The sequence below is a fragment of the Oreochromis niloticus genome, linkage group LG12, assembly GCF_001858045.2.
Source record: "Oreochromis niloticus isolate F11D_XX linkage group LG12, O_niloticus_UMD_NMBU, whole genome shotgun sequence".
Taxonomy (NCBI): Eukaryota; Metazoa; Chordata; class Actinopteri; order Cichliformes; family Cichlidae; genus Oreochromis; species Oreochromis niloticus.
In genome coordinates, this window is record NC_031977.2 from 19,264,381 (window position 1) to 19,282,151 (window position 17,771).

The 17,771-nt window shown below is 39.9% G+C and overlaps 2 protein-coding genes across 2 annotated transcripts in view; one reads left to right on the plus strand and one right to left on the minus strand.

Moving 5' to 3' along the window:
- Window positions 1–478: 478 nt before the first annotated feature.
- LOC100699497 (hydroxycarboxylic acid receptor 2-like) lies at window positions 479–5,319 on the plus strand. Its single transcript, XM_005473401.4, has one exon. The coding sequence runs from the start codon at window positions 810–812 to the stop codon at window positions 1,773–1,775; it is 966 nt and encodes a 321-aa protein (XP_005473458.1). The 5' UTR covers window positions 479–809; the 3' UTR covers window positions 1,776–5,319.
- kntc1 (kinetochore associated 1) overlaps window positions 3,399–17,771 on the minus strand; it is a 29,210-nt gene continuing 14,837 nt past the window's right edge. The window contains exons 41-62 of the mRNA XM_005473402.4: window positions 16,954–17,063; window positions 16,603–16,819; window positions 16,384–16,473; window positions 16,122–16,287; window positions 15,316–15,374; window positions 14,986–15,202; window positions 14,830–14,903; window positions 14,508–14,718; window positions 14,212–14,324; window positions 14,040–14,095; window positions 13,551–13,629; window positions 13,342–13,466; window positions 13,119–13,254; window positions 12,914–13,009; window positions 12,670–12,726; window positions 12,300–12,354; window positions 11,158–11,221; window positions 8,791–8,920; window positions 8,628–8,717; window positions 8,002–8,156; window positions 5,533–5,635; window positions 3,399–5,398 (exon numbers count right to left, since the gene is read on the minus strand). Of these exons, the coding sequence (XP_005473459.1) occupies window positions 5,363–5,398; window positions 5,533–5,635; window positions 8,002–8,156; window positions 8,628–8,717; window positions 8,791–8,920; window positions 11,158–11,221; window positions 12,300–12,354; window positions 12,670–12,726; window positions 12,914–13,009; window positions 13,119–13,254; window positions 13,342–13,466; window positions 13,551–13,629; window positions 14,040–14,095; window positions 14,212–14,324; window positions 14,508–14,718; window positions 14,830–14,903; window positions 14,986–15,202; window positions 15,316–15,374; window positions 16,122–16,287; window positions 16,384–16,473; window positions 16,603–16,819; window positions 16,954–17,063 (2,439 nt within the window). The 3' untranslated portion in view covers window positions 3,399–5,362. The remainder of the gene's footprint in view (window positions 5,399–5,532; window positions 5,636–8,001; window positions 8,157–8,627; window positions 8,718–8,790; window positions 8,921–11,157; window positions 11,222–12,299; window positions 12,355–12,669; window positions 12,727–12,913; window positions 13,010–13,118; window positions 13,255–13,341; window positions 13,467–13,550; window positions 13,630–14,039; window positions 14,096–14,211; window positions 14,325–14,507; window positions 14,719–14,829; window positions 14,904–14,985; window positions 15,203–15,315; window positions 15,375–16,121; window positions 16,288–16,383; window positions 16,474–16,602; window positions 16,820–16,953; window positions 17,064–17,771) is intronic.

Here is a 17,771-nt window from a genome sequence, read left to right on the forward strand (position 1 = left end):
AGATCGCCTTTGTTTTTTTTTTCTGGTCTATTCTTGTTTGGTCACGTACTACCTGATGTTAGGTAGCTTCATTAAAAAGGTGATGCAGCGGATGCAGGTAAAACACTTCTCCACAATGCATGCAACAAAGCGAAGCCTTTGTGTAAAATTTTTTTTTTGGCACGTGGTAAATAAAACCAGTGCGGTACAATGTGGTTTTTTATAATTGCTGAACTTTCTCACGCTAGCTTCACAGCAGTGGGTGAGTGTCCCAGAATAACTTATAATAATAACTTATTATTATATTATTAGATATTATTCCAAGATAATCAAATAAATGCTAAGCTTCCTGCACATAGAGAGCGCAGAATAAAAACCAACGCAGATCATTATCTAGTCTTTGTGATTTATGAGAAAAGCTTCTTAGTGCAGTGTAAAATAGTTATCCATGAAAGAGAGATTCTTCAGTTCTCCATGAAGGGCCCTGTGTGGACTGAGGTAAAGATGTGAGGAGCGCTTCATCACAGGTATGAGTTCCTGCTTATGTGCTCAGAGAACAGTTTTAACTGTGCAGTCGTGTAGTGTGACAACATAAGGGTTTATAAAACTTCAAGGATAAACAGCTAAAAATATTTCTGCATACATGACAACTAATTGCTTGTTAACACCTAAAAAAAAAAAAAAAAAAAAGCAGAAGCCTCAGGCTTCCGGGTAAAGGGTAAACCACATAATCACACTTTTTTGCATTTGCATTTCCCTTTAAAGAGTACGGGCAGCCCAAAAGGCGTCATTTCTTTTTGTGAAGGCATCAAAGAAGCACGTAGCTCACGATGCATTGCAGCTTCAATGGCACTCTGCTGATCAATGTCCTCCCTCCTCTGCTGATGACAGAGTTTGTCCTGGGAGTCCTTGGTAATGGTTTGGCTCTGTGGATCTTCTGCTTCCACCTGAGGCCCTGGAAAAGCAGCACAGTGTTGCTCTTTAACCTGGCAATGGCTGATTTTCTGCTCAATATTGTTTTACCTCTCCGTGCCAGCTACTACATCGCTGGGATCAAATGGAAGTTTGGAAAGGCCCTCTGTAACATCTGCCTCTTCATGCTGGCCCTGAATCGCAGCGGAAGCACCTTCTTCCTGATGGCCATCGCTGTGGACAGGTACATGCGTGTGGTGCATCCCCACCATCCCATCAACTCTCTGAGCGTCTCTAAAGCCATAATGGGAGCACTTGGGCTGTGGTTGGTCACCACTTCGATGACTGCTCATGTCTTCACTTTGTCACACGCCAACACAACGTACTGCGAGAGTTTCATGATTGACACCAAGTCCAAGAGTAATCTTTCTTGGCATAAGTTTGCATTTCTCTTTTCCTTTTACATGCCTTTGCTGGTCATCCTCTACTGTACATTCTGCATCGTTCGCCACCTGAAAGGGAGGCAGCTGGCCCAGCATGCCAAGATCAAGAAGGCTTTGTACTTCATCATAGTTGTGGTAGTGCTCTTCATCATTTGCTTCCTCCCAAGCAACATCACACAGCTGGTGATCTGGGTCAAGACCTATAAATTAGCCGGTTCCTCTAGCATGTGTTCTGAAATGGAAAACCTTACCATTGTATTTTACGTCACCATTAGCCTGACCTACCTCAACAGCGTGTTGGATCCTGTGGTCTACTACTTCTCCAGCCCCGTCTTTAAGAACATCTGCAGGAAGGCTCTTCATCTGCCTGAAACAGAAAATGCTGAGAGTACAGAGAAGAAAACCCGGGAAACTGGCTCCCAGTCGATCAGCCAGCTGTGATCACTAAACTGAGGAGGTATAACAAGCAGCTTCATAGCTAAAGGTTCAATTTAAAGTAAGTTTGATTCTATCATTAAGCTGTAAGTGCTACAGCTATTTCATATTTACTATTGTACATAAGCTACACACTGGCACAGAAATCCTCAGAACTGAGTAATCAAACTTTTCATCAGTGAAAAGCTTTTTTTTTTTTACCAGCACATCACTTGCTTAGTAGCGATCATACCAATGCTGACTGCACTTTTCTAAATGTATTTGTCTTCCAAAACATGTACATGTTAAGATGTGTGAATTAAACAAAGATTCTGACGCTGAAGTGTAATAAAGAGACATTTATAACCTCATATGAATAAAATTTCTTCCTGTTGTCATGTGAAAACTATAATGATGAGAAACATATTGCATATATACATAATGTAAAAAAGCTTTTATACATGAGTTAAAAAAATATGTATATATATTAAGGTAACTTTGAATAAAAACAACAAAACTGTATGAATATGTATTCTTTGTCTTTAGCCAATGCTGTATAAACGTATCATAATAAATATAAGTTCATTGTCAACACTGAGATGTTGCCTGTTTTCTTGGAATGTTTCACGGGTGGGTGATGAAGGGATCATAATGAAACTGCTATCTGTCGTATCATACTGCTATATGATACGACAGATCAGACTAAAATGTGCAGTGAAAGCACACTCCTTCTGGTTAAGATGGCTCAGAAATATCTCCCTGTAAAACAACAGGCACTGGAGTTTATACATCCATTCATTTTTCTTCCACATTTCCAATTCAGGGTCGTAGCTGCTTTAGGTGGCTGGGGTAGAGGGAGGGTACACCCTGGACTGCTTGCCAGTCTGTCACAGGGCAAACAAATAGAGACACTCACATTCACACCCCTTTGCAATTTAGAGTTGACCTAAACCCACTAACTGTACATGTTTGAACTGTTGCACAAAGATGGTGTATGCTGAGAGAAAATGCAAACACCACACAAGCGGTGGGTTTGAACCCAGGACCTCTTTGTTGTCAGGTAACGGTGCTAAACACCGCATCAGTGTGCAGCTGCAACAGCAATATCAGTATGATATAATGATCACTTGTTTATGAATAATCTTTCAGGACATGCAGACATAGCAGATGATATATAAAATGCAGACCTATCACATAAATACTTGATACAAAGGAGAAGACAGATGTGCGCTCCATCTACACCTTATCTGCTCTCCCAGATAAAGAGACACACTAAGGTTCTGTATCATCTCTTGATTTAGGAAACAATGGGTTTAATGAAAGCCTGGTTGTTCCTTAAGAGGTTTTAAGCAATGAGCACAACCCTTAGAGAAAAATCTTTCACATGTATGTTATTGAATCTGTATGTCTGCTTGTTGCATTAGTTTGTTTTCCTGGTATTCAGCACTCTATTGGGTCCTTTTTCTTACATCAAACTATTTTAACCAACTCACAACTGCAGTTTCATAACTGCAGTTGTGAGTTGGGGAAGTTCAATATCTGATGGCCTAGTTCAGCAAAGATGATCAGACACTTTGGTTTCTGTGAATATAGTTTATAAATATAACTTTATGACACTTGCTCTGTCCATTCTGAGAAACAAGCCATTTCTTCGTTTCGATGCAATCATTTAATTCACACTCAGCTGAAGTTTGGTTCTTGTGCAGCTTAAACAAGTCCTTGAATCACTGAAAACACATAAATGATACAAATTGCATTTAAAAACATGCATTGGTTTATATATCTTTATATAGTGTTTACTGAAAGGCAACAGTTTGAATGTATAAACACATATTTAACCTCATATTTCTCAGACTTTTTTGCATACATGAACACGATCTGTAGAATACTGTGCAAAAGTCTTTATCCACCCCTCAATTTAAAAAAATATTTTGCCAGAAAAACGCATCCACAGATTTATTGAAGCACAGTCTGGTCTTCTTAGACAAGGGAATCACCTTTTTGGTGCAAATATACAATTTTATGTCTGTCAAACTGTGTTAGTATATTGACCTTTCTTTGATTAAACTGAAAAAACAGGAACAAATTCTTAGTTTTTGCTTCTAGTAGCAAAGTCCCTAAATATACAATTTAAAAATGGTTCTCTGGCAAGTTGTCTATAATGCTTGGACAACACTCATTCATACCTTGGCTTGAAAATGGGCAGGTACAAGGACCGGACTAAATCTGGACACCAATTTCACAGAATGGCCATTTCAGATGAAAATAAAACCATCATTTTAACACAAAGCCACACAGAGAATACAAAGTCTTCCGTTTCCCATGAGGCAAGTGAGTTTGAAAAGGAAGTCCTCTTACATTTATTTAAAGTGCTCCTCTCTGGGAACAGATGAAGTTTAAAAGTCCATTTAAAGGCACACCATGTGTGGCTGAACCACTAACAAGTAAACTCGCTGACCATTCTTGATGGGCAAACATGTGATACATAATCTCTGCACACCTGAATGAGCGACAGCTGCATCGGAGAAGAAAAAACTGGAGGACCAAAATTAATAAATATTTTGAAAAATGCAGAATGGGTAAAGTTCAGCTCAGATCGGTCTCAGTGTGTGTGTGCACACTTCCTCTCAAATATCACACAGTTGCTTTTAACACTGAGTGACGGGAAGTGGTCCATCAGAAACGAGACCAGTGTTTAAAAAAAGTTGATGAACCAAAGAAGTATGACTAAGATAAGGAAGCTGTTTATATAAACGTGAAAGTAACAAGTATTTAAAAAGAAAACAGAAATAACTTTAGGAAAATGTGAGCACAGCAAGTAGGTCGCACGTTCGAAGCCACCATCTGGTCGGGACCTTTCTGTGCAGCGTTCACATTTTCTCTCTGGGTTGCTCCGGCTTCCTCCCACACTCCAAAGACATGCAGTTAGTGGGGTTAGATTCTAAACTGCCCATCGGTGCAAATGGTTGTCTTAGCTCTGCGTCAGATTGGTGAGCTGTTCAGGGTGTAACCTGCTTCTCGCCCTGTGGTAGACGGATGAGCAACTTGACTGTTCTGACCTAAACCTGATAGAACAACTTTGGGATGAATTAGAGCAAAGACAGGACTTCTGGTTTTAAAACAATCCCATAAACACCCCTAAATCTTTTACAAAGCCTTTTCAGAAGAGTTGAAGTTGTTATAGCTGCAAAGGCTCGGCCAACATCGTATAAAATTCCATGAAGTAAGATTGGTTTGTCCCTTAATGTGTGCGACGGCAGATGAGCTAATACTTTTGGCAACACAGTGTACATCATTTATTAGGATTACTGCTCCTCTTTCTTTTAGAACCGATGTACTTTAATTTCATAATATTGTACAAAGTGTGGCTGTGCAATGAAAATCAACAGTTAAACTCAATACACATCCTAAGAAACAAACTTGGAGTTGCAATGGAAAATAAAAGTTGACATGTGATCTGCTGCTTCTAAATAGCTCATCTCCACAGTTTTCATAAATGAATAGTTTATTCAAATATTACAGTTGAAAGATAAATGTGAAGTGCAAATACTGCGTCTCAGCCTAAAGCAGACCAAGGAGGATTATATAAACATGGCTGAAGCAACAGTGCTGGTTCATCTCAATACTCCATGTTGCATGTTAAGAAAGTCCTGAAAAATAAATGAAATCATTAATGCACACAGGCGAAGTGCTTTTAGCTAATAAAAAGAAACTTCTACTTCACATTAAACATGATGTGTGGCCTTTACTTTCCACTAAACTGGGACAAAGATATCGGCCTCACCTTCAGGCAGCTGGATGACAACGAGCCATTTGTCAGGGTTTTCCCACGCTGACGCTCTCTGTGTTTCATGTACTCATGAGCGAGTGATTCAGCATCGTCATGGCTGCAGATTGAAGAGCACAGAAAACTAAAGTCATGCAACTTTAACAGGTTTAAGACATCCGTTTCTAAGACAGTTCTGTTCTAAGTGCGAGCATTTAAACGAAACTGGAAGGAAAAGCAAAAATCTGAATTTCGAGCACTGCGTGAGCTACAAGCTGGGACTGTAGGATAACATTAAGAGTAAGTAAGAGTAACAGTAAGAGCTAGCTGTTCTAAATAACAGCCAGTCTGTGACACCCTCTTCCAGTTAAAAGGTTTGAAATATGAAGACAAAAATAAAAAATATATATAAACAAACTGAGCCTAAATGCACAGTGTGAAAACCCAAGTCGACTCTTACTGCTTTCATTTCAATTAAGAGGCTAAGTAGCAGCCAGGTGCTGCTAATCAAATGCATTTGATTAAATGATCATCAGCAGAATAATGGGCCTCATTTACAAATATTTGGGTGGAAATGTTTTTATCATGTGCAATAAATTAGTTTGCATGCAAAATGACAGTCAGATTCAGAAATGTGCAAACTGGCCTATTTTATTCTCACCACTGTGGGTATGTTAGTAAAACAGAATAGTTCAAAACCAGCAGCCTTGTGGGAGCCCCATATAATTTGCAAATAACTGCGCACTTCCCCGCCATGGCTTCTCTATATAAGTGAACACACTTAGCTCCAAGTGAAGAGAGAGTGTTGACGATGTTATAAGACAGAATCCTGCACCTCTGAGGCAAGAAACTAGGAGAAAGTCTGACCATATAAAATTTAATAACAGTGTCTGATGAAATATAAAAAAAAATTGATAAATCACAGTGCATATGCACTATGAAATGAGTAAATGAGGCCCAATGATCCCAAGCACTGCAACAAATCTACAGCTGAATGGTTGAAAAAGAAAACAACCAAGATTTTGCACTGATCCGGTCACAGAGCCAACCTCATCCCGATTTAAATGCTGTGGTCAGATCTTAAGACAGCTGTACATAAATGAACATCTGCAAACCTCAATAAACTGAATGAAACTGAACTCAATGTTCAGAAAAAGGTGACAAGGAAAAAGGTGATAAGCTACAAGCAAACAGAATCATGGGGTGTAGTTAGTTTTCACATGCAGCGCCTGTATTTTCTTTTTTCTCAATAAATGATGAACTAGCGTAATTATGTTGTGTTGTTGTTCATCTAACATTGTATCTAAATAATTTTAGAACCTGGGAACGACCAGATAATTTAAAAATTGTGAACTGATGCGTAAAATCTTAGACTTGAAAGAAGGTGGTGTGCTTGTTTTTCACACGACTGTGTGGTACTGTATCCCATGAAGAGTCTAAAAACTTTGTAACTCAGGTTAATTCATTATGTTTGGGTAAAAGATCAAATCTCCAGTTTATGATAAACTCTTAACCACCTGAATTGGACATTACCTCCTAACTGTGTACAAAGAGCCATATGTAAAGCTAATGTTACAGCCGGAACAGCCTCCAGGTCAGCTGCATGATAGATGCGTCGTGCCCACTGTATACACAAGGTTTGATTAAAAAGTGTCTGCCTCCACAAAAACCTAAAACTCACCTGACACAAATTTGTCTCCCTCAAGAGAATCTCCATGTACCAGTGGACCACTTCCAGTGTGGCCTCTCAATCACTTCCTGGAAGTCCCTTTCTGATCACTTATGCTTTAGATCTCCTACCATCTCTCAAAACATCGTCTTGACACTTTTAATTTACCTTAACTTTAATTTTATTTTCAAGAAGAGCTTGAAGTTGCAGAGAGTCAAATCTTTTTAGTAGGACAGGCTACGCCCTAACTTTAAGACTCCGACTCTTTACTGTGTGCCCAGGCTTAATGGCACATAGTATAAAACCCTGGGGAGCATTCACTACAGATCCTGTAAAAAACTCAATTCAACTGCATTGCTCTTCTACTGAAGACTTCTCTTTAGTCTAAGGGTCCGAGCCAGAGACCCAACTTTACTAATCGGTGATGATGAATCAGTTTTACACAAAAGCTGATGTTTTTTTCTGTGCAAGTCTGAGGCCCATGGTGAAATTGCAGATTGGGGATCTGGCCATTACAGATCGATGCAGAGGAGGCGTCTCAGTGCGTGGTTACAGACTGGATTTTTATGTGTATAAAAATGAAAGCTTTAGATCACAGCTCATACATATCATAGGCACATGTAGATGATTGTTAGTTCGGGTTGGAAGGACAGGTACCTGGTCTTTATATCCTTGTATGGATGATTACATCAGGTTTTAGACATTTTAGATTTTAGATCACAGCGCTACGCATCAGTTTATTGTTGATATTTTTAAACCATCTCTATAGAAAAGTTTTTGTTGCTTTCTTATGAAGGGTTGGGAGGCGTGAATCTCACCAGTTCTGGCTGATCAGATAGTCCACCAAATCTTTCACTTGGTTAGGCTGCCCACTCGACACTATGAGCTGCTTCAGATGCCTGAAGTGTTTCGTCTTCAGCAGTTTCTGATGCTGTCCATTCTGGCTGATGAAAATTAACACAGTCTCCCTGACCTGATGGATCATTAAGGAAAGGAAGTAATGTAGTATAAGACATTAAATATATTACATAATATACTCTATAATTTTGTTTATATGAGAATTACAATCAAGAATGCAGATTAATTTCATTTGGTAAGGTGTTACAAAACTGCAAATCTGCTCACGTGAAGATTGGGTTTATTTGTTTAGCAACACTGTTTTTCCTACACACAAAAAAATATCTTTCATAACTTCACACCATCTAATCAGCTGATCAAACTTCCTGTTTAACGGTTTTAAGAAGTGTGTTGATACTGAGAAATATTAATGCCTACAAAATTAAAAAATAAATAGAATTCTATTTTTAAAATGTATTTAGAAACAAAGAAAGATGAAATGAAATGACAATGTAGCTGAAGTGGAAATTGTTAAATGATACTAAAATGTGGTAACAAGGTTAAAGGCAGTTAAATCTGTAAGCAGTGGAAAGACGTCACATCTAACCTGTGAAGGGATACCAGCGAGTTCCCCGGTGTTCATAAGCTCTTCCACCTGCTCGAGCACACCGAGCGGGTTGCAGACAGACAGAAAACCCTGCAAACAAAAAGAGAGTCAGAGCCGAAACTACACAGTTACTTCTCACATGTATTTAAATGGATGCACTCACCTGGACCTGCTGCTCCTTCTTACTGGCACAGGGAATTAGAAGGAGCGTTCCCAGGGCGAAGGCTGGCAGACTGAACTGTGCAAAGCGATTGGCAATTCCGATCAAATCCAGATTCAACAGGAATGGGCACCTCGGGAGGGAAAAGGAATGTCGAGACATTAGGAGTTCAGGTGAAGATTAGATGAAGCATTATTCCGGTCTAATACGAATTCCAGCAATCAAAAATGGATCAGACGGAAGTGTGTTTATAAACTGTTCAAAAAATTAAACGAACACTTAGAAAACAAGATGGGGAAGGAATGGAGATCTATACTGAGATGGACTAGGTAATATGTTAGAATAGGCAGAATGCCACATTCAAAGAGACCCCAAAAATCAAAGTGAAAAAAAAAAAAGATGCAGCAGGCTAGTCCAGTTTTCAAAAATTTCACTGCAGCAACTCAGAATGGCACTCAGCCCGCACAAGCCTGAATGCATGCCTGAAAATATAATGCGCAGCATAACATTCTCCGCTGCTTCTCCTGACATTTTCACGTGTCTCATGTCCACAGCGTGAACCTGGTCTCATCTTTGAAAAGCACAGTGCACTAGTGGTGGACCTGCCAGTTCTGATATTCTGTCCAGCTCTCCTGGATTAACTATTATTGCACTAGAGGGTGCAACCTCTAGTGCACCTGTGGTTATTTTCATTAACATCAAAGCAGCTGAAACTGATTAACAACCCCGTCTGCTACTGAACTGACCCAGATGTTTAACTGACCCGATGCTATACTCTGATTAGTGTTCCTTTAATTATTATTTGACCAGTGTATATTTTATGTGTCTTTTGGAAAAACACAATTATACAAGCATTCAAAGTACATACAGAACACGTTCAGTGTATATAGGCCAGGAGTGGCAAACATCATTTCCTTATAGGGAAACATTAGCACAGATAAAATAAGCAGAACAGGCAGTGACCTCATTAACTGCTGACTCAAAACGATCCACCTAAATTCAGTATCAACTTTCATTATTAATATCTTATGAGAAAAATACATATATATACACATGTAAACATGATATTGCAGTTTAGACCTGCATCACTGCATTAAGAACAAAACACAGTCAGTCACTGTGATGATGTAGTGTCTCATGAAACTGTCGTTCTGCTGAATGAGAACAACCAAGGAGCGGGAACAACCATCAAATCATGGCTGCTGATGTGAAAAAAAACAAAACAAAACACTCAGCATACAGATGTGTCCTAAGACTGTAGGTCAGTACAGGACATGCGCATAAAGGTGGAGTGCCCTCTGTTGGAATCAAAGTAAACAGATGGCCGATTCCGGCACCAATGTTGCATTTGTGTGATACTAGGCATGTGAAAAGGAGTGTATTGTAAGTGTAAACTATCCCACCCACCCACCGCACCAAAAAAAAAAAAAAATCATTTTCAAGCTGTTTTAAATCAATTTCTCAGAAAATCATTTTCATATTCTGTGAGTAATTCCTGGTTCTAACTGACTGGTTTTAGTCAGTGATGGCATCCATGTACTGAACACAAATGAACTACACATGGGTTCAACTAAAACAAACAAAAAAAACCCCCAGCATGTATAAGATCATTGTTGCCACAGCTGACTGAGTTACTGGCACGCTGGATGCTGCATGCATATCTGAGCTGCTGCAGCAGCCTTGCATTTCCTGATCGTTCTTGGAAGACATCTGACTGCACTGAGAGGAGTTACTCCAACCAGTACTTGTACCATCCTTGCAGCAGCACCACATCCTGTTTTAGCAAGACAATACCTGTCCACACAGGACAGGTCTTTGTGGATCAGGAGCATATCCTGACATATCCTTGGCTTACTTATTTCTAATATGCAGCTACTGAACATACAGTTTGTTCAAGGCAGAGACAACAGGTGACTATTCATTGGCTGTACTCAACCAGTATGGAGAGCAATTCTTCAACACTTGTACCATCAATGCACAGATGCACAACAGCATGCATCACGTCCACAGGTCATACCTCATTTTAGATCTCTTCTTTGAACTTCTATTATAGTTGATGTATAATGTCTATTTAAAAACACTTGCTTTTTCTGACCAGTATATTTTAAGTATGAACACTATGTAGTCTTATCAAGTGTTCGCATCTTTATCTACGTGCAAGGCCTCGTTTGTTTTTATAGCACAGTCAGAGTTTTAAAGTTCTGATTGAGAAAGCTGTATCAAGATTTATTTTTTTAATTTTTTGTAAATGAGGGAGTTTTGCTTTTAAATGAATAAAGACTGTACGCACAGTATGCTGCCATATTCAAACACAAGAAGTCCATGAAAGAATCAGTTTGGTGGTTATAGCTGAATGTGAGTGAGGCATACTTGAGGAGGAGAACAAATGTCCTGTAGAGCATTGCCTGCTGATCTGGACTCAGCGGAACAGAAGCTGTTGCCAAGAGATAAGAACAAACAAACAACTGTATTTAAAAGAAGAGCTGAACAGAGCAGAGCACACATGCATCATCTACTTTAAAAGGCTTCACAGGAAGCAGTTAGCTAGTGAAGTTACTATCAGGGAACTTATACTCAACACTACTGTTGAAGTGACAGCATACCGTCATGTCCACATTAATGATCTTCACTGACCCTGCTTCAGGTAATCATCCCGACCATTCTCTATAAAACAGTAGTACTGTACAGATGAGCACATCTGTCAGATTTAACTCACATATTTCTGTATTATTCTTGCAGCTGTTGCTCAGATTTGAGTAAACCGGTTATTTATCAATGTAATTTGCACTACTCTCTTACACAGCTGACTTTTTTCTCTTTTTTAAGTTAAGCTAATTTTTCTTTTCTTTCTTCCTCTTTTTAAAGAAAAAAAAAATCACTGTTGTATATATAATTTTATGGCGTTATTATGCACCTGTGGCACTTTTACTTTAACAATGTTGTTCATTTATTGTAGACTGTACCATTTTTGTTCTTTACCCTGCAGCTGTAACACAGTAATTTCCCTTGGTGGGATCAATAAAGTATCCATCGACTTCTTGAAAAACTTTAAAGCAGCAAAATAAACTTCAGCTCCTACTTTTCTTCTTCTGTTTTTATTTTTTATGAACCTGCATTAAAGCCCTTACTCATGAGTCTCATTATTCTGACTTTTCAGGGGGAAGCTGTGGCTCATAAGGTAGAGTTATTAACCCAGTCTCTTACTGAGCACAGCAACTCATGATGGGCAGTCATACCTCATACATGCCTTTCTATTATTGGGTTGCATTGCTGTAACTATACACAAAGCCTAAAGTTGCACCACCATTGCCACAACATTTCAACATAAAGTAATTTTTTTTTATCTTTTATCTGCCAATGAAAGAGGAACAAGACACACATAACTTGTTTGTACAAGTCTTGAGCCTGCAGGGGTGAACAAGTTTGGGGCTAAAGTTTCCAATATAAAGAAAGTGGATATCTGAACATCAACAAGCACCAAGACAAGCAAATTTCAGTCATTTGTGTGGTACCTGAAACAAAAGGTGCCAGTATCATGCTCCTCCAGGTCCGGGAGAAACTTGAAATCTGCGGAGCACGAATAAAATGAATAAAATAATTACTCATAGTCAAACTGGAAAGTTATTCCTGGTACCGGACATCCTGTGGTGTAGTGGTTAAACCGTGCTCTATCAAATGCAATGCCACTGCTTTTGTTCCAGCAAACACATAAACACACACATAAACAACCATGCTCTGCGCAAATGTCTGAGCATCAAATCCAGTGCTGCATTACTGTAAAGACATTAGGCACATATAGTTTGTGACACTTTAAAGAAAAGGGTTTTCCAAGTGAAAAAAAAATGCCTTTTTTCAATTCATGAAATAAAAGTGATGAATTACCTCCCACAAAGCCGGAACAGCCACTATTGCCTCCAATACCTTCTGGAGGTGGCTGATCTGAGGAAGAGAAATATTTAAATTCAGGTGTTACTTCCGAAACACAACCCAGCTGCTATTTAGGAATAATGTATTTATGGATCTTCAGCTTAACAATATTTCCAAGTACTGGAGAAAAAAAAAACCCTCTTATTTTAAACTACTTGTTTTTTGGGTCTTTGAATAAAAGCGTGATGCACGTTCTCACCAGGTTGAAGCCGAGCAGCTTCTGAAGCAGGCTGTTCCACAGCTGAGGGTCATAGATCTGGTACTCCAGGCACAGGTCTGCCACCAACCGCACAGCCTGAAAGGATAAAAGGTGCTTCCAGTTTTGTGTGTGACATTTCTAACCCAATGAAGTAAAAGTGAGGAAACAAGCTGGAATAATTTGAATCTTGTCTGTCAGAAAGTACCTGAGGCTCATGACTGTGGTTCTTCCAAAGCCCTTTAACTAAACCCTCTTTGGGACTACTGAGGAAGGACTGAACTGTGTACGGGATGTTTAATGCTTCCAGTTGAGAGACAAAGATGTAACACTTCAGGTAATATCTGCATATGAACAGAAACCAGAGAAACATTAGTTACTATAGATCTACAGGCCATACAGGTACCATTTAACTTTTCATGGATTCTTACGGGATTTTGGTGATGGGGATTTGCAGCTGAGCCTCCAGAGTGGGTGCATCAGCAAGGCGGACGAGACAGAGCAGCGCTCGAGTCCGATGGCAGAAGGTCAGGCGAGGCCCAGATGTGCTAAGTGGCTAGAGAAGGGAAACCAAACACAGATTTAGTTGGACTTTCTCCCCATTATTGCTTTTGTTTTGTTTTTTTCCCTTTAAACGCACCCAAGTTTCTGCAGTTAAGATAGGGCTCAGATGACGGACGGCATCTTGCATTGGGCAGGACTGCAGCATGTACACCACCCTGTAAGCATTAAAAACACAGTGAGTAGAACGGCTACGCCAGTGGGTTCTCAACACAGAGCCAGAGAGCATTTAGAGCAACCAAGTAATCTTTATTTCACTCATACTGCAGACGCAAACAACATCTGTGGGTGCTGCTAAAGGCTTTTGTGAGAAACCACTCTGTAAACAGTAACTCAGATGTCTTAGGGTTGAACCTGCATGTCTGCGGCTGCTCAGTCGTACATGTGAGTGAGCTCTGAGGTCTCAATCTGTGGTTGCCTATGAGGGCAGAGTTGACAGCTGAGCAGAAGACACACTGCACTGTCACAGCTAACGTCCTTTGCAACTGACAGGTAAACTATCCCGTTTTAACGAATTATCATTAAGAAAAAAGAAAAGTAGTAATAATGGAAAAAGTGACTGCGCTACCTCATCAAGTCTGGGTCCTCCTCAATGTTGCTGACACAGTCACTATACCCAATATCCTAATTAAAGAAGAAGAAAAAAAAGTTTAGTTGCACTAAACACACAGCAGCAAATCTGATAACACACAAAATGGGCAGAAAGGCAGAGTGATGAGATAAAGCTATGACTGACAAACCTTGACCACAGCCGGGCCTGTCTTGCAGATCCATTTTTCTAACAACATGGTACGGATTTTTAGAAGATCCACATTGTTGACTGTGGCTATTTCTTTAACTGCACCATGTATATCTGAGAAATAGAGAGACCTGGTTTTATATTTAGACAAAAAGCGATCTTAAAAAAAAAATCCAGCATGGTCCACAAAGGGTTAGAAATTGTCACACATCGAGGACTGACGCTGGAGCCAAGAAAACAAAACTGGTCGTGTACGTGAAACATTAATTTACCTACTGCGTTGATAAGTGTGCTCACCTGGATACGTCTGACCTCCTGACTCTTTGTAACGCTGTTCCACACTGCTGTGCTCGTACAGGGCCATTATGAGCCTGCCTGGCAGCCCAGACAGCTTCAGGAGCTCTGGGCTGTTCAGCTGACTGGATATTAAAGTATTCTCAGTGGCTGAGCGCTGAAACTGCAGCTTCAGCTTGGACAGAAAGGTTTCTCCTCTGGCCCGTGCTGCCTCCTGTGTGAGGTCAGAGGAGGGGAAGGAGAGAAAAAACATCAACTAATGTATAAAAAACTTTTTAGATGGGCATTTGAGACATTTCAGAATGTGAAAAATTCAAGGACTGACATCAAGGTGTGGTTCCTTTAACCAAGTGTCTCCAAGTGCCAAACAGAACCTGAGTGACTGTGTCTTCTCATAGCCTGTAGAGAACAGGAAACAGCTAAGTGCATCTATACAAACACCTCTCACAGTTCAGCGTAGAGTCAAACGTGCAGCTCAAACCTGGCGGAAGCTCCTGGGTTATCTTGTGGGCTGTGGCAGCAGCCCACTCTGGGCTTTGGATACATTTGATGTACTTCATCATAGTCTTAGCCACCTTGAAAGTCTCCTTGTTTTGACAATGCCCCTGACCCATTTTCCTTTGCTCTAAGATTAAAGGCTTCATTTTCTTCTCAAACACATGGTTTGCTGCTGACATGTAGAGCTTGTCAAGGCTCACCTGTGGAGCAACAGGATGGTTTTAACAGCCTGAATTACCTAATTTTATGAATAAAAGAATAATTTCTGTGATTAAACAGACTAAGGCCATGTTTTAGGTTAGTGTGGCTTTACCTTCATGAGTTTGCTGATCAGCAGAAGTGTGGGGAAGGTCTCCTCACTGAGCTCAGGACCTAAACAAAGAAGAATATTTTAACTTCATCAGTTTTAAACCATCTCATCAACTCTACCAGTATACTTCTGTTTGTAACTCGAAAGGTTTTTAATGAACCATGATAAAACTTTGCTGGGGTGTAGAGTGGGGTCATGTTAACAATCCATTAAAATTTGGCTTAAGTCAACCAAAGCCTTTTAACTATAATTCTTAAATTTGTGGTGTGTTTTACTTTGGACCTCTGGCTTGTTCTTCAGGGTCAAATAAGGTCAAAACTTAATAAAATGTCTTTAAAACTATGATTAAAGAGAATGAGCTACCTAGTTATAATAAGCTCAAGTTATTGATGTCCACTTATTTACAAATTAATACCTATTATTTATCACCTACTCCTAAATAATGTTTGTGTAATCAAAGTAAAATGTTGTCATGCTGCCCTTGTATGATTTTTACTTCACACTTCTTAAAGTACATTAAAAAGAAACAAAATGAATACATACAGAATACAACACACACCCTTAAAAGTAAATACTGACCGCAAATGGAGCTTGGCAGAGGTTTGCTTCTTATCTATGACAATTATTATTTTAAAAGTAATAGGTGCCAGTGCGCAAACATGTTTACAATTGAGGAGAATAGCTGAATTGATACACTTCCTTTTAGACAACACCTACATCATAACAACTTTCTACCACTGCAGATGTGATGAAGATAAATACATGAGCATTAATACTGAGGTGTGAAAAAGTAACAGTGGTTAACTTACAGATAATCTTCCAGTAATGTTTGGTCTGCATAAGCAGGTGGAAGGGAAGTCTGCTGCTGGAACGGGGGTTTGGCAGCAGACCGGTTTCGAGAAGATGCGTGTTCTCCACATCTGTGGGAGGAGACACTCGCTTGTAGGACTTCAGATGCTGCAGGAGACCCATCGCCTGTGGGTTTAAAGTCAAATGTTTCAAGTCCCAACATTTCATTTTGAACACAGTGAACTACATAGGCTTGAATATGCCAGTGTGTTTGGTTTTTACCTGACCAACAGAGAGGCTCGTCACGTTCTCATCTGCAGCCTGTATGATCTTCAGCACCACTTCTATTCTCTCGTAGTTGTATGGGCTGAGCTGTACAAGAGAAAACGTTTTACAGATCAGCTCAACAGATTTTTGTAGGTTGGAATTTGATTTTTTTTAATGTTTAAAAGTCTTAAAAACAGGTAATTTTAGCCTATACTATATTTTAAAAACAAAGACCTTGAATATGGCAGCACAGAGGTTGTCTGTGAGCTTGCTGGTGTTGTGTAACATTGGGATGATCTGCAGGACTCGATCCAGCGTGTCAGTGTGAGACAGAGGTTGCGCCTCCTCCTGACAGACAGCTGGATCACCTGCACCTTCCTCATCGTCCTGGAGCAGCAGTAAGGTGGTAATGTACTGGTTGATTACACTATCATGGTCCAGATCGTAGGTGCTGCAGAAAGGAAAAAAAGCAACTTTTAGCATAATGGAGCGTCTCACACACACACACACAGAGGGTGGACATTTAAACACAGTCTAGACACATTTGTCCAACAAGTTAGATGGCCAAAAGTGACAACAGGTGACCTGCAGTACTGGAGGATAAAGTCTGGGGTGATTCTCTTGTTTTTGACTAAAACAGGGATCAGAGTGCTCTTCATCTCAGACCGCTGACGGAACACTGGCTGGATTGATATCTGGGAGAGAGACACACAATAAAAGATATGAAGTGATGTAAAACAGGGAGAGAGAATGAAATACACAAAAAAAATAAACAAATCTTTATAGACCTACACTGCTCAAAAAATTAAAGGAACACTTTTTAATCAGAGTACAGGAGGTCAGTTTAGTAGGGGGGGGAGTTGTTAAGTAGTTTCAGCTGCTTTGGTGTTATTAAAATTAACAACAGGTGCACTAGTGGGGCAACAATAAGACAACCCCCCATAATAGGAATGACCTTACAGATGAAGGTCACTGACATTTTTCCTCTCCTAGTCTTTTCTGACTGTCTTTCTTTTGTTGGTAAACATGAGGTAATACCTGGACTTTGCAGAGGGTGCACAGGTAGTCCAACTCCTTGTGGATGGCACATGAATATGTGCCAGTGCCAGAAGGTTTGCTGTCTCCAAGAACAGTTTTAGTAGCATGGAGGAGATTCCAGGAGGCAGACAGTTACTCTAGTAGAGCTGGACAGGACCATAGAAGGTCTTTAACCCAAAAGCAGGTTTGAGCACTGCCAGAGCTACAAAATTACCTCCAGTAGGCCACTGGTGTAAATGACTCTGACCAACAATCAGAAACATACTTGATGGGACTGAGTGCACAATGTCCTCTACTGGACGCTGTGCTCACTGCATGGCACCATAGAGCCTGATTGGTATTAGCACTAGAATACCAGAATTCAG